The sequence below is a fragment of the Electrona antarctica genome, assembly GCF_951216825.1.
Source record: "Electrona antarctica genome assembly, chromosome: 20".
Classification (NCBI taxonomy): domain Eukaryota; kingdom Metazoa; phylum Chordata; class Actinopteri; order Myctophiformes; family Myctophidae; genus Electrona; species Electrona antarctica.
In genome coordinates, this window is record NC_136801.1 from 23,178,051 (window position 1) to 23,191,275 (window position 13,225).

The 13,225-nt window shown below is 40.5% G+C and overlaps 1 protein-coding gene across 2 annotated transcripts in view; it reads right to left on the reverse strand.

The window, feature by feature from the left end:
* Positions 1-9,425, reverse strand: part of LOC306913021 (RNA-binding Raly-like protein) — a 42,685-nt gene extending 33,260 nt beyond the window's left edge. Inside the window, exon 1 of one of the 2 annotated variants that reach the window (XR_013788466.1) lies at positions 9,143-9,425. Coding sequence is in view for 1 of the 2 variants with exons in the window: in XM_079489518.1 (XP_079345644.1) it covers positions 9,143-9,197 (55 nt within the window). In the remaining variant the exon portion in view is untranslated. The remainder of the gene's footprint in view (positions 1-9,142) is intronic. The other variant, XM_079489518.1, reaches the window with a different exon arrangement.
* Positions 9,426-13,225: the final 3,800 nt, after the last annotated feature.

The window sequence follows — 13,225 nt, forward strand, 5'->3', positions numbered from 1 at the left end:
CTGATTGGCTTACGAATGCAACAAAAACTAAAATAACGATAGAAAAAAAAAAGTCAATTTGGGGGTGAACTACCCCTTAAAACATTGTAACAACAACAAATGGCCCTGGCACAAACTATTTTCACACGGTGGTCCACAGACAAATACATAAAGAATGTTTTGGAGAACCACTGGTGCACAGGTGAGAGACTCTTGTGTATTGCTGCCAAAGGTCTTCCTCCTCAGCAAAACACACGCAGTCCCTTGAAACTAACAGCAGGAGGAGAGCAGCTTTATTATAGCCAGAGGCTGCAGCAGAGACAATCACAAGATCAGCCGTATGTGTGTGTGTGTGTGTGTGTGTGTGTGTGTGTGTGTGTGTGTGTGTGTGTGTGTGTGTGTGTGTGTGTGTGTGTGTGTGTCAGTGATGATGGTACACAGATGTTTTACTTAAAACACCAAGGACTATAAAGAAGAATGTCTAGACTCATAATGCTGCCTCTCCACTCCGGGAAATGGGGCCACACATATACGGTAAGAATTATGTTACTGTTAATTACAGTTGTAATCAGTCTCAGCCAGCCAGCCATCTTCTTAGTAGACTAACCTGACCAGACACACAGACAGAACACACAGCTACTGATTGACACACTATTGTTCAGGGAAGCCTTTGACCTTTCAGTAATATGGAGCCGTCTCGCTCAGAGCATTTAGCCCATACTGTCGGAACTCAACTAAGGAAGAAGTGACAATTAAAATATGAGAGCGGCTGTTGCCCATCATCACCGAACATCGTAATTAATTGAACAAAGTTAACTAATTATGCAAATTGACTGTCAGTGGGAGTATCACCAGACAGTAAGGCAGTGTGAAAGGTAGAGCCCTGCTCTTACAAGCTACCAAATGTATTATATAAGTATCATATAATACATTGTAAAATATAAAGGTTGGACATAAGCAACGATATAACTTCCACGGGTTCCTCTGCACCTTATTCGTATATGTATACTGTACATGCACTGATACTGTTCTTGCACTTATAACAGATACCAGCTGCTATGCTCATTACCATTTCTCTTTTTCTCTTTCTGGAAACAATCAGGAAAACAAAAAAAAACAAATCTCACACAGTTTTACACCTGTAAATCTGTGATGTGACAATTAAGATAAGGACATTGAAGTGAAATTTCAAAATAAAATAAAATATTATCTTGAACAAGAAGCAAGGCGGGGAATCTTATCTGAACTCGAAGCAGCGGCCATGTATAGTACTTTGATATCGGCTCCACGCTGAGAGACGTGAAGCTGTGCGTTTGGCCTAAAGGGAGGTGGGGCGGAGGTCTTAACGAATGCAACGGCGTTTAGTCACCAACCAACCAGCAAGAATCACGATCTGTCAACAAGAACACCAGCTGCTGAGAGCGTTTTAAAAGCCACAGGTATGCCTTTCATCTTCAACAATTTATTCACCATGTATCCACACATCCTATGCCAACTTAAGGCCATTTAATTTTCAACCTGCAGTAAAGCAGCCTTGGTTTTGCCGTTACTACTTCTCGTCAACAGAAAGGCAGGCTATAGCTTTTATTATTTAATTTTCGTCAGTGGAAAAAGGTGGTCGACAAACATTCTTTGTCATAGTCTTAGTCGACAAAATCAACACCGAACTTCTCATAATTGACACGATGGCCATTCATTTACAGACAGTAATTTATTTTCAACCGTTCTCTGCAGACATTTGTGTGCCAGTCACATTACATCACATACTGTACTACTGAACCCCCACCACACATGCACTTTTTGGCCAGAAAGGGATTTTTTTCCACTGGAAGGAAAAGTCTTGTCTATGAGGTTTTCTCTAGGCAATATCGGTAGAGGATGCAGTGGAGTAACTAAAAGTATATTTATGTACAAAAAGTGAATTTTATACGTGTGGTGGCGGGCTCAGAGTGCATCCACTAAGGAAAGTAGGCTTTCTAATAACACACGCCGCATTTGTATTGGCGAGTAGCAAAAACGTTCTTTATGTTTTCGCTACAGACGAGAGGCTGGTCTGCATTTCATGCGAGCGCAGGAAGAGAAGAGTAACATAGCTCTAATGAAGGCATTAGGCTAGATATGGACCAGAGCTACTACATCACTCACTAGAACCCCTCGCTCCACAAACCCTGCTGATTTCCTGTGGGAGTTTGGACAATTTGACATGTTATGTCACACCCTGTTACAGACCTCATTAGAGGGGAGCAAACACATGAGTATTGTTTTTTTGTTTTCACCTGTTTTCTGCCAGATGTGCACGTGTCTCGCAATTTTCTTGACAATGTTACGTGACAGGCTGTACCACTGGCTGTTGCATTCAGACAGTGTTGCCAGATTTTGCGAGAGAAGTAAGCAACCAAGTCTACAAAGACAAGCAGAGAAGAAGCGACTATAATAGACCACATGAGCACTTTAAACCTATATAAGTCGGAAAATAGCAGATCTACAAGCTCGCAACTACCAATATTTACAAGCAACTTTACAGAAACAAAAACAAACCCTAGTCGCTTATGCAGACGTGGCAACACTGATTGCATTCCAGAGACGAGATGGGGATGCTGAGAGAGAGAGAGGGTACAACTACACTGTCGCGTCCAGAAACTCCTAGTTTCAAATAAATTAATAAAAGTCTGAGTTTAAAGTCTTGCGGGATGCCTGTCTGTAAGAAAATAGTAGGCCTGTGCCGAAGCTCAGCGGTCGGGGTACCTTGGCCGGTAGTCCGAGTCTGGCAGTGTGCCGCGGGTTTGACTCCCGATCCCGACGGCCTTTACTGCATGTCACTCCCTCATCTCTCTCCAACATTTCCTGTCAGCCTATACTGTCTGTCCCTCTATAAAAAATATGAAATAAAGGTGAAAGCCACAAAAAAAACATTAAAAAAAAGAAAATAGTATAAGGGGACTAATGATTTGAAGCTACTACGCCGATGATTTCTTGGAAATGCGATATCGGTCACTTGGCGTAAAGTTGTCCACCACCATGGAAACTATAGGGAGTATAGGGAAGGGACGGCATGAAAATTACATGTCACGATGATTATTGTGGCATAAAGTATTGCGATTAACACAATATGCAAAATGATGATATTTCAGTAATAATACTGTTCCTGCTGTCCTTGTGTAAATACTGCCAACCAGGTGAAGAAATCACAGACTGATGCTTTAACCTTTGCTTTTATATGAAACATCCGAGACCGTTAGTGTCAACAACTCTCTCTTGGTTGTCTCCTTCTCTCCTAGCCCCCCCGACAGGCATCATCAGCACACCCCTGCACAGTGACATATGATAGCATCTGCAGTGCTGAGAGAGAGAGAGAGAGAGAGAGAGAGAGAGAGAGAGAGAGAGAGAGAGAGAGAGAGAGAGAGAGCTGCCATTCATTCGTCATGCACTGCAGACTCCTAAATCATGACAGGAATCGTGGCCACTTTGTAGGAGCAAATAGCACCTACAGCTAGGGCAGTGGTTCTCAACATGTGGGTCGCCACATGGTTTTGGAGGGGTACACAAACGACAGTGAATTGACAATTTAAGGACTTTAAGACCTTTTTAATAACTAGAAGGAAAGAAAAGAAAGAAAAAAGAGCATTACTGCATCAAAAGTAATCAACAAAATATAGGCTACTACAAAACTTGGTGAAGCATTGGCCAAATTGTCAAACAGGCCATTTTACAGATATATTCAAATTATTCGTGTGGGACCATGTAAAATGAACTGCCTACAATTTCAAGTACTTGTCAGGGTGGGGGCTCCCCGGTTCAAATAAGATTATTTTGGGGGTCCCAATTTCAATTATGATTATTTTGGCGGGGGTCACAGCCTGGAAAAGGTTGAGATACTTGAGAACCACTGAGCTAGAGTACCGTGGCAGCACACAGCACAGGAGTAGAAGTCGAGAGAAAGTAAGTCATGGTCGGATACATTGCCTGATGAAATTTAGAGGGCTTCTTCAAAGTGTTTTCTGGCTTGAGGCAAAAAAAAGAAAAGAAAAGCATTTAATTTACAAGCAACTTTACAGAACAAGCCCAATGTTGCTTATAACAAGCAGACATGGCAGCCCTGCACACAGATGCTGCACACATCATGTAGGGCAGAGAGACAGACAACTTCAACCGCAGCCTCCATCCATATTCTGCATCATCCATATATTGGGGCCACGATGTAATTTTAATGCCGTCCCCTCCCTACTTGGTATAGAGGGGGAAAAGGCGGTCCAAATATGGTAAGTAACTCAGGTCTGCATTGTAAGAATAGAGGGAGAATTCAAGAAGCATACGTGAACTTCCCTACATCAGAACTTCCCTATACATTTACATTTTGATTCAACATGTTTATGCTCTAAACTGACAGTACCTGTAAGGAGTATAAAGGACATATACTGACGTATTTGCACTGTGCCCTTCTTGATGATGTGTGAAGGGTGAAAGGGAGGATGGGAGCATTGGGAGAAGGCTGTGTAATGTATCTGTATTGTATCTGTGTAGTGTGTGTACTGTATGTTTCCATGTATCTTGTTCATGTTTTTACGGAACCCCCTCAAAAATGAGATGGTGCATCTCATCCCTTAAAATTTTTTATAAATCCAAAGATTTTAAGCAAACTAGTGCTCTTATAAGCCTCATTTTATACTCTTGTTTGTTGCACGATGTGGAACATAAATTAGGCATTACACAGTACACACCCCCCTGGGCACAAGGCTGGAACCAGATTTCGGAGCTGAAAAACCATCAATATTTACGGTGTATCATTTTACCAAATCAAATTCACACAAGCTGCGCAGCAGGGGGACAGGAGACTTTCCGTAAAGGACCACTTCACCACTTTTCAACCTATCTTCATATAATTGGTCTTCACTAATGTTCATGATAAGATACTTTTTTTTTCCCATACTCGGTCTGTGTCTCATAGAGGGCTGTGGGCAGTTCAGAAACCTGTCCACCTGCAGTGAGGGGGGGGCGCTTTAGGGACTTGAATGCACCAAACTATTATCGTCTCTGTCGGGTGGAAACCTCATTAAGTCCAAAACTGTTACTTTTCAGGATTCAAATTTAAGAGTATAGCTCCACACGCCCCAAACTCTTCTCCCTTCTGGCTCCAAAACTATGGAATGCACTTCCCATTGTAATCAGAACTGCAGAGTTCAGACTCACTCACTAATCCTCCTCCGTAGCCTGAAAACTCACCTCTTCAGACTCCATCTTAGCCGTAGCACTTGCCCTATAGCCTCGACGACCTTACATGCGTATGCAAAGGCTCAACTTAGCATTTTATGTAGACATATAGCACTCTATATATAGTGTATACTATATGCATATGCGTTTCATTATATAGATATTCCACTGTTAGACGGATGTTCTGAGCTCACGCATGAATCTTGATGACTCATTTGTATTCTCTCAGGGCCCTATCCTTGGCCCACTCCTTTTTTCCGCGTTACAACGCATTGACAGTTTGTAGATCTGCTATTACCATCACATGTTTGCTCCAGAATTTGGAGGGAAACTAGGACTCATGTGGTTAATAATACTGTACAGTAGGAACCTAGGAAGCATATCTTTGATGTCGGGCAGAAAGCTTTTATCTCCATATTTTAACTTGTTTAAAAAAATTAACGCCCTATACGTGAGCATACTACAGAGTTACATAAAAGCATCAAAAGCACTACTTATAATGTAGCCTATAACTCCAATGATCTCGCAACATGGAGTCTACTGTCCCCCATTGCTGCTCTCTCTATACCCTATACTGAACGATCAATAAAACACCTAACTGTAGCCCTCCCACCAAATGTTGTCCACTATTTCACCTACGTAGGTCCTTGGCTCTGAGAAATACTGCATAGCAGCGGCTCCTAGTGAACCAGGACAAACAAATGAGAAAAGGAAAAATATATTTAAAAAAAAACGAAGGGAATTTATATAGTATATGAATTAATGGGTTTTCTGTCCGTGGCACCACAAAATGGCCGCCACGGCTATGCCTTATAAAGCTGTGGTGTTCTTGTTGCCAAAAATGAGCACACCAAACTACAGTAATTACAATTTACAATTTAGGCATTTAGCAGACGCTCTTAATCCAGAACGATTTACAGTAAGCACAGAACAACACATGGTAATACATCAAATGCATAGAAATAGTCATCAAGGAACATAAGTAAGTTAATCCATTCTGGACGGGAACCCCTTTTGGCGTTTTAACTAAGCATTATGTTATACTTTAGCTATTGAAAAATAGCAGATCTACAAGCTCATAGCGTGCCACCGAGTGGCGCGCTACAAGCTTGTAGGTCTGCTATTTTTGAAAATCGTGAAAATGCGTCACAAATCTTTGAATATATATTCTTTCAGAGTTTCAGTTTTTAACTCAAATCTTTGCTTCGGGGGGGGGGGGGGGGGGGGGGGGTCCCTGGAACAACATATTTTCAGATGGGGGTCGGCGGCCAATTATATATAATTTTTGGGGTCCTTGACATGAAATATTGAGAACCACTGATATAGAAACATGAGGTTTTTCAAAAAGATTTTTTTTTTCCCGATGTCAGGACTAAATGGGTTAAGAACCTAACATCCATCTTACAGTATAGGAGACTAGGAATAGAGTATATGTACAATGAAACTATACACCATAGTGTATACAAAGTATACACTATGGCAGGGTTATTCAACTGGCGGCCCCATGGGTCAAATGAGTCCCGCACACATAAGCTATCCATAATCAATATGTCTCATTAGTGCTTTTAGCTAAACTCCATCACACAAATCCATCGGTAGAAAGCCACATGGACAAGGCATTGCGCCAAGTATGATCATTACTATAGGCAGAGCTTTATTTGACGTACTAATCTTATATGATAAAAGGACATGGAGGGATGCCATTTATCATGGTGGTGTGTGTGTGTGTGTGTGTGTGTGTGTGTGTGTGTGTGTGTGTGTGTGTGTGTGTGTGTGTGTGTGTGTGTGTGTGTGTGTGTGTGTGTGTGTGTCTTGGATGTCTTGGATGTTTCATATGAAAGCAAAGGTTAAAGCATCAGTGTCTGTGATTTCATTTTAGCAATTGTTTTTGCACATTACAGCTAATTGATATTCAGGGTGATAATCATTGCAATTAGGTCTCTTAATATCTATATTCACTATAGCAGTGTGATGTGCAGCTATACCATTGGCACTACTTAGGGGCCTAATAGTGTTAACTAATTACTTTCTATTGAATTGAATTAAGACATTGTGGAGACAGTGTTTGTCTTGAGATCACCAAGGTACAGATTCAGCATACAGCAATACACTCTATAATAATATAGGTGAATACTACTACTACTGGTGTAGCCTACTACTACTACTACTACCACCACCACTACCACTACCAATAATAATAATAGGCTAATAACACAGGTACATTGGAATTCCAGTTAAACTGATCATTTAAATAGTCGCACAGTCCCAGACTCCCAGCCTATAATCAACTACTCTGAAATGATCTTAACTCTTAACAAGAACAGGTTAAGGGTCGAGATGTACCACCAGCCAAGCGAAATTAGCCTACTTCTGTAGTCTAGACTATATGATCTTCTATCCTACTGATTCCTCAGATCAAGACTATAGATACGTATCGAGTATACATGCAAACGTCGATCATATAGTCTTGAAAGTATTCCAAGGCTATACTAGTCTACTTGCCAGGCCATAGAGCCCCATTGTGAACCCGGACATGCTGAGTACACCAAGGTTTTATGTTAGAAAATGTTGAGTATGGGTCCCTATAGCATGTAGAAACTGCCGGATGCTAACTTGCATATGTTGAGCAATTTTTATAATTGGCATAATATGTGACCATACCATTAACAATCTAGAAGGCCATTTTTTCCATTTTTTTTAATGCATTCCATGCATTAGTTTTGAAAAAACTAATGCTTGGAATAGATTCAGCATCATGAAAACCCCCTAGTCATATGCTACTTAAAGCATGAAATTTAGATTATTTTTTTCCCTTATAGGTTGTTAATGGTATGGTCACATATTGTGCCAATTATGAAAATTGCTCAACCTATATTCAAGATAGCATCCAGCAGTTTCTACATGCTGGGGACCCATAGGCCTACTCAACATGACTGGGTTCACATTCTGGCAAGTGGACTATAGCCTATCAGTGCCGTCTCCAGGCACTAATCAGCAGGGGGCCATACTTTTTTCCAAAGGGGGCACTTAATTTTTCAAACCCCCCCTATGTATAACAAATAGTCGCCTAAATGATGCTTGAAAAAGGCTACAAGTAGGCTACAATATGCAGCAGCACCAACAACAAACAAAGAAATACAAATATGTTGAGCATTATAATGTCTTCTGCATGCATATATTACCTTGTATTTCTATTAACTATTCAATTAATTTGAATATTTACAATAATCATGAAGAACTTATAGATTTAACATTTGTAAAACATTAAAATATTGGTAGTGGCCAATCTGGACTGGAGGGACACAAAATCCAATCTGGGGGGGGCAATTTGATTGATTGATTGATTGATTGATGACGACACCATAACGCATTACACTTGTTTACAATAGGGCCCACCATTTTCAATTCATCAAAACAATTTAGACGTACGAATATACACAACTATATAGTCAAAACAAACTCATCATAGAGGTAAAAAGGGAAAATAAACATATACAGTGAGGGGAAAAAGGGGTAGGTGGGGGGAAATGACCCCCAATGCCCCTCTGTAGAGACGGCACTGAGCCTACTGACAACTGACCATTAACCTTGGATCATGAAGAAGATCAAATGTATCGGCTATAGATAAAAGGCTAGTGACTCGATAAAATATTTGACTTTTACTTGCAAATGTCAGAATCGATCAAATACATCTTGATAGTCTTGATCCAAGACTAATCATATCAACCAACCAATAGTGATAACTTTAGCGGTAACATGGCATAATAATTATATCCGGAACGTCATGGGAGCAAAGCATATTCAATTCGCTCTGCATGGCCGATACAAGGTAATTGGATGCATACGAGCGAACACGCGCACAACTTCCCTACGTGTTGCTGCGCGAAATGTCTCATCATCTGAAACGGTCCGCAGAATAAATAAATAGCCTCATAAATAATGCTGTGAAACTTACATCGATGGTTGCGACGCTTCCCTCCCTTGTACATGCTCATCCTGTACGGGTCCATCAGCTTTGCGACTCTTTTCTTTCAGATAAATAATGACTTTAGTTGGAACTAAGAACGCGCAGCAGTGTGTGAGCCAGCTGGGCTTGTGTTTGTTGTGTGCTTGCTGCTATCTAGTCTACTTAAATGCCTGGAAATAAATGACTAGTTCACTTCACACAGACAGGGACAACTGGAAGCACACAAGGATCATACCATGCACAGCAGCAAGGCAGGGGTGTCCAACCAAACAGATAGCAGCATGCACGCAGTCCATCTCCATGCAGTGGCGTAAAGTATAAGAAAATTACATTCACTCAAGTACTGTACTTTAATATAATTTTGAAGTAGGCTATTTCCAACTTGGAATAGGCCGCCTACTTTTACTTCTACTCCATATAGGCCTACATGGGTATTAGCCCAAACATTTAGACTCTCGTAGAGGTTTTTTTCGATTCTGACGAATCTCTCAGAATCGAAAAAAAATCTCTACGAGAGTCTAAATGTTTGGGCTACATGGGTATATAGTGAAAGAGTGAAATAAATATAAAATAATCCCTTTGATTTGAGTAAAGGTATGCTAAAATTCCACGTTTATTCAGCTTCAGTTACAAATAATATAACTAATCGAATTAAAACAAAATCTAAAATGTGATTTATTATATAGTTCTAAAGCTTCTCACTAAACGTTATTGTGATAAATGTAGGCCTACGTCTTACGCTGATGCAAATCCACCTGTAAATGTCAAGGTAGCACAAGGTAACTATTTCTCTAGCCACATGACTTAATTCAGAAAGTAGCAAATATTTGTATAGTCTAATTTTCCTTTTTATCAATGTCCCCCCTGTTATGTCCAAAATGTGTGTGCGTGTGCGTGTGTGAGACGCCTATGCCTGGTTTGCCTGGTGATGGGTGGTGATCCACCTGAACTGAAGCCGCACCCACAGCTGTTGTTATATGATAAAGGGGAAGGGATTAGGGGAGGGGATGATATTGTGATATCACTATATCACTGTTTTTTTCATTGGCAAGGTGACTGTCAGAAACCTAAATACAAAAATTGCACATAACGACGACACCAGGGGGGTCTAATGAAGTAGGCTACTACTGTCACCTCATAAACACATGAAAAACTGAAAAAATCAGACCAGTCTGAAGTGAGTGGTGCAACAGCGCTTAGAGCTTATTTTTTCCCACTCTCAAGAATAATTACAGATGAGGGTCCACTTGGTTTAATTTAACATTTTCAAGAGTTAAGATCTATAAGGGTCTGTTTGGTTAGAAATTCTTCATCATTTAGCTGGGGACCACCTGGAACCCCTTCAAGGACCACCGGTGGCTCCCAGACCACTGGATGAGATGGTATAGACCTACGACTAATTTATGCTTGCATTTTCCACAAGCACAAATTCAATTATGTTTGAACATTGAATCAGTGTGACGACAAGTTGCAAATTACTATACATATTATTTTAATTTAAGTTAGGCATACATATTAGGTTGAATTGTTCATAGCCCGTCCAACCCTGTGCGACGATTGTTGTATGTAGCCTACTTGTGCATGCTGCAAAATACTCTAGCTCAAAGCCGAAGGGGTTTGGAATTTGGAGACATTTTGATATTTCAATATATTTCCAAACCACTTGTACTGTAAATCTCCTTCTGACACTTTACTTCCAGAATCCTTCAATTAAAATTAAATAGGCCACTATTGTGCATTCAAATTTACACAGGAGAAATAAAATAGTAGTAGCCTGTTGAATTTATTGAAGTTTTCAGACTAATTTCAGGCAAGTTTCCAGACTAACTTCAGGCAATTGAAGGTGACATACACTGCATGTACATGGCCTAACCTAACCATTCTTCACTGTGAGGTGACGGATTAGCCTGGTCTGCATGTGCATGTATACATCACCTTTCTTACAGAGGACTGGGGTTGCTAAGGAGACAGGATTGTTGATCCAAAGCCATGAATCTATTCAAAGGGATAAAATCACGTTCAATCAGGGCCCGGCTACTGTCTCCATTGAATAGCTATGAATAGATTGATGGAATTCGAAGTGGGTGGATCTGATCACTATTCATTCTGCAACATTTGCATCTGTTAACAACACAACTAGATCAATCGCAGCAGGGTGGACCTAATGACTCGCATAAAAACCCACAGCATAGCAAGAATCAATCGTCTATCAATTCACTGCTTCTCATAAAGAAGGGAGCAACGGAAATAGCCGATCTACAAACTCTGTGCTCACTGCTCAGATCTACAAGGTGTTTTGTGTTGTTGTGAGCTTGTAGATCTACTATTTCCAGTGTGCAAGATGTGATAGGCTAAAGCAAGCCATTTAGCACTATGAAACTTAATGTACAAAGTTGTATGAGATTTATCTTAAAGCCATTTACTTAAGATGATACTTGTTTAGAATGACCATTTTTATGTTGACCAGGGGTATCATACAGAAAGCATTTGGTGACTGATTGGTATAAAATGCATGATGTTTAGAATGAAATAATATTCAGTTTGGAGAGCATTGAGTATTATGTATACATTGGTGACATCTACTGTTCAGAAGGAGGTATTGCATCCCACAAGGCTGTATTAATAATGAATGGATAGCCTACTATTGAATACATATATATAAATATAGGCTATTTCGGAGAGGAGGAGAGATTGCTTATCATTTAATATTTTTCTGTATGCATGATATGTACAACGGTTCTGTTCAAATCAACTGTGCATTGATTACCATGCATCAATATTGTTATAGTCTATACGTATGCATCTGCAAAACATGATCACATTTTAGTAAATTTGTTGTTCTAAATCATCATTTGTCTAAGTCATCATCGTGCAGATTTTATTGTATTACAGTTGATCTGTGGTTGGTCCAGCACATGGACTATTACATTGTGACTATCCATCAGTGTTTTGACAGCACACTTCATCCATCCATCCATCCATCCATCCATCTTCAACCGCTTATCCGTAGTCGGGTCGCGGGGGCAACAGCTCCACCAGAGTGTTCCAGACTTCCCTCTCCATGCAGAGCAACATAAGTGACTTCCTCCTGGGGGATCCCGAGGCGTTCCAAGGCCAGTGAGTCGATATGTTTCCTCCAACTGCGCCTTGGTCTGCCAACCCACTGACCCAGCTTGAATTGTCCAGGTCCAGGCTAAATATGTATTTTTTTTTTTACAAAATGTTATGGTGATTTCTTGTTTTATTATTTACTATAGTCCTAATAAAGCCCAGGAAATTACATCTGGCCACAGAAGATCACAGGATCTACTGAATGTGAAGGTAGACTGGGGGGAGCCTTATACTGTGTGTATAGGCTCAATATGTCAGTTTGTCACATTCAATAGATCCTGTGATCTTTTGTGGCCAGATGTAATTTCTTGGGGTCTAGTATACTAGGACTACAGTAAAAAATTAAAAAATAAATCGCCATAAAATGTTGTAAAAAAATACATATAGCCCCATGCTCAAATGCCCCCCCCCCCCCCCCCCTGTCAAAAACTGCTAAAATCCCTAAAACGAAAGAAAGCAGCAAATGAAAGAAAATTAACACTCACCTTTTAGTTTCTCTAATAACTACCTAAAACATGAACCTTGGTTGAAAAAAACTAAAGTTGTCCTTTAAGTAAAGTTTTTTTCAACTGTTTTTATTGTATTGCGACACTTGCTTTGGCAATGAAAACGTTTGTTTTCTCATGCCAATAAAGCTCCTTTGAATTGAGTGAGTGAGTGAGTGAGTGAGTGAGTGAGTGAGTGAGTGAGTGAGTGAGTGAGTGAGAAGGGGGTCAGTGAGTGAGTGAGTGAGTGAGTGAGTGAGTGAGTGAGTGAGTGAGTGCATTTCATCTCTCTCTCAGCCCAGCAGAGGTCCTGGACCTGACCTTTTTTGGTGGAGTAGGGGGTCAGTGAGTATGAGTGAGTGAGTGAGTGAGTGAGTATGAGTGAGTGAGTGAGTGAGTGAGTGAGTGAGTGAGTGAGTGAATGAGTAGGGGGTCAGTGAGTATGAGTGAGTGAGTATGAGTGAGTGAGTGAGTG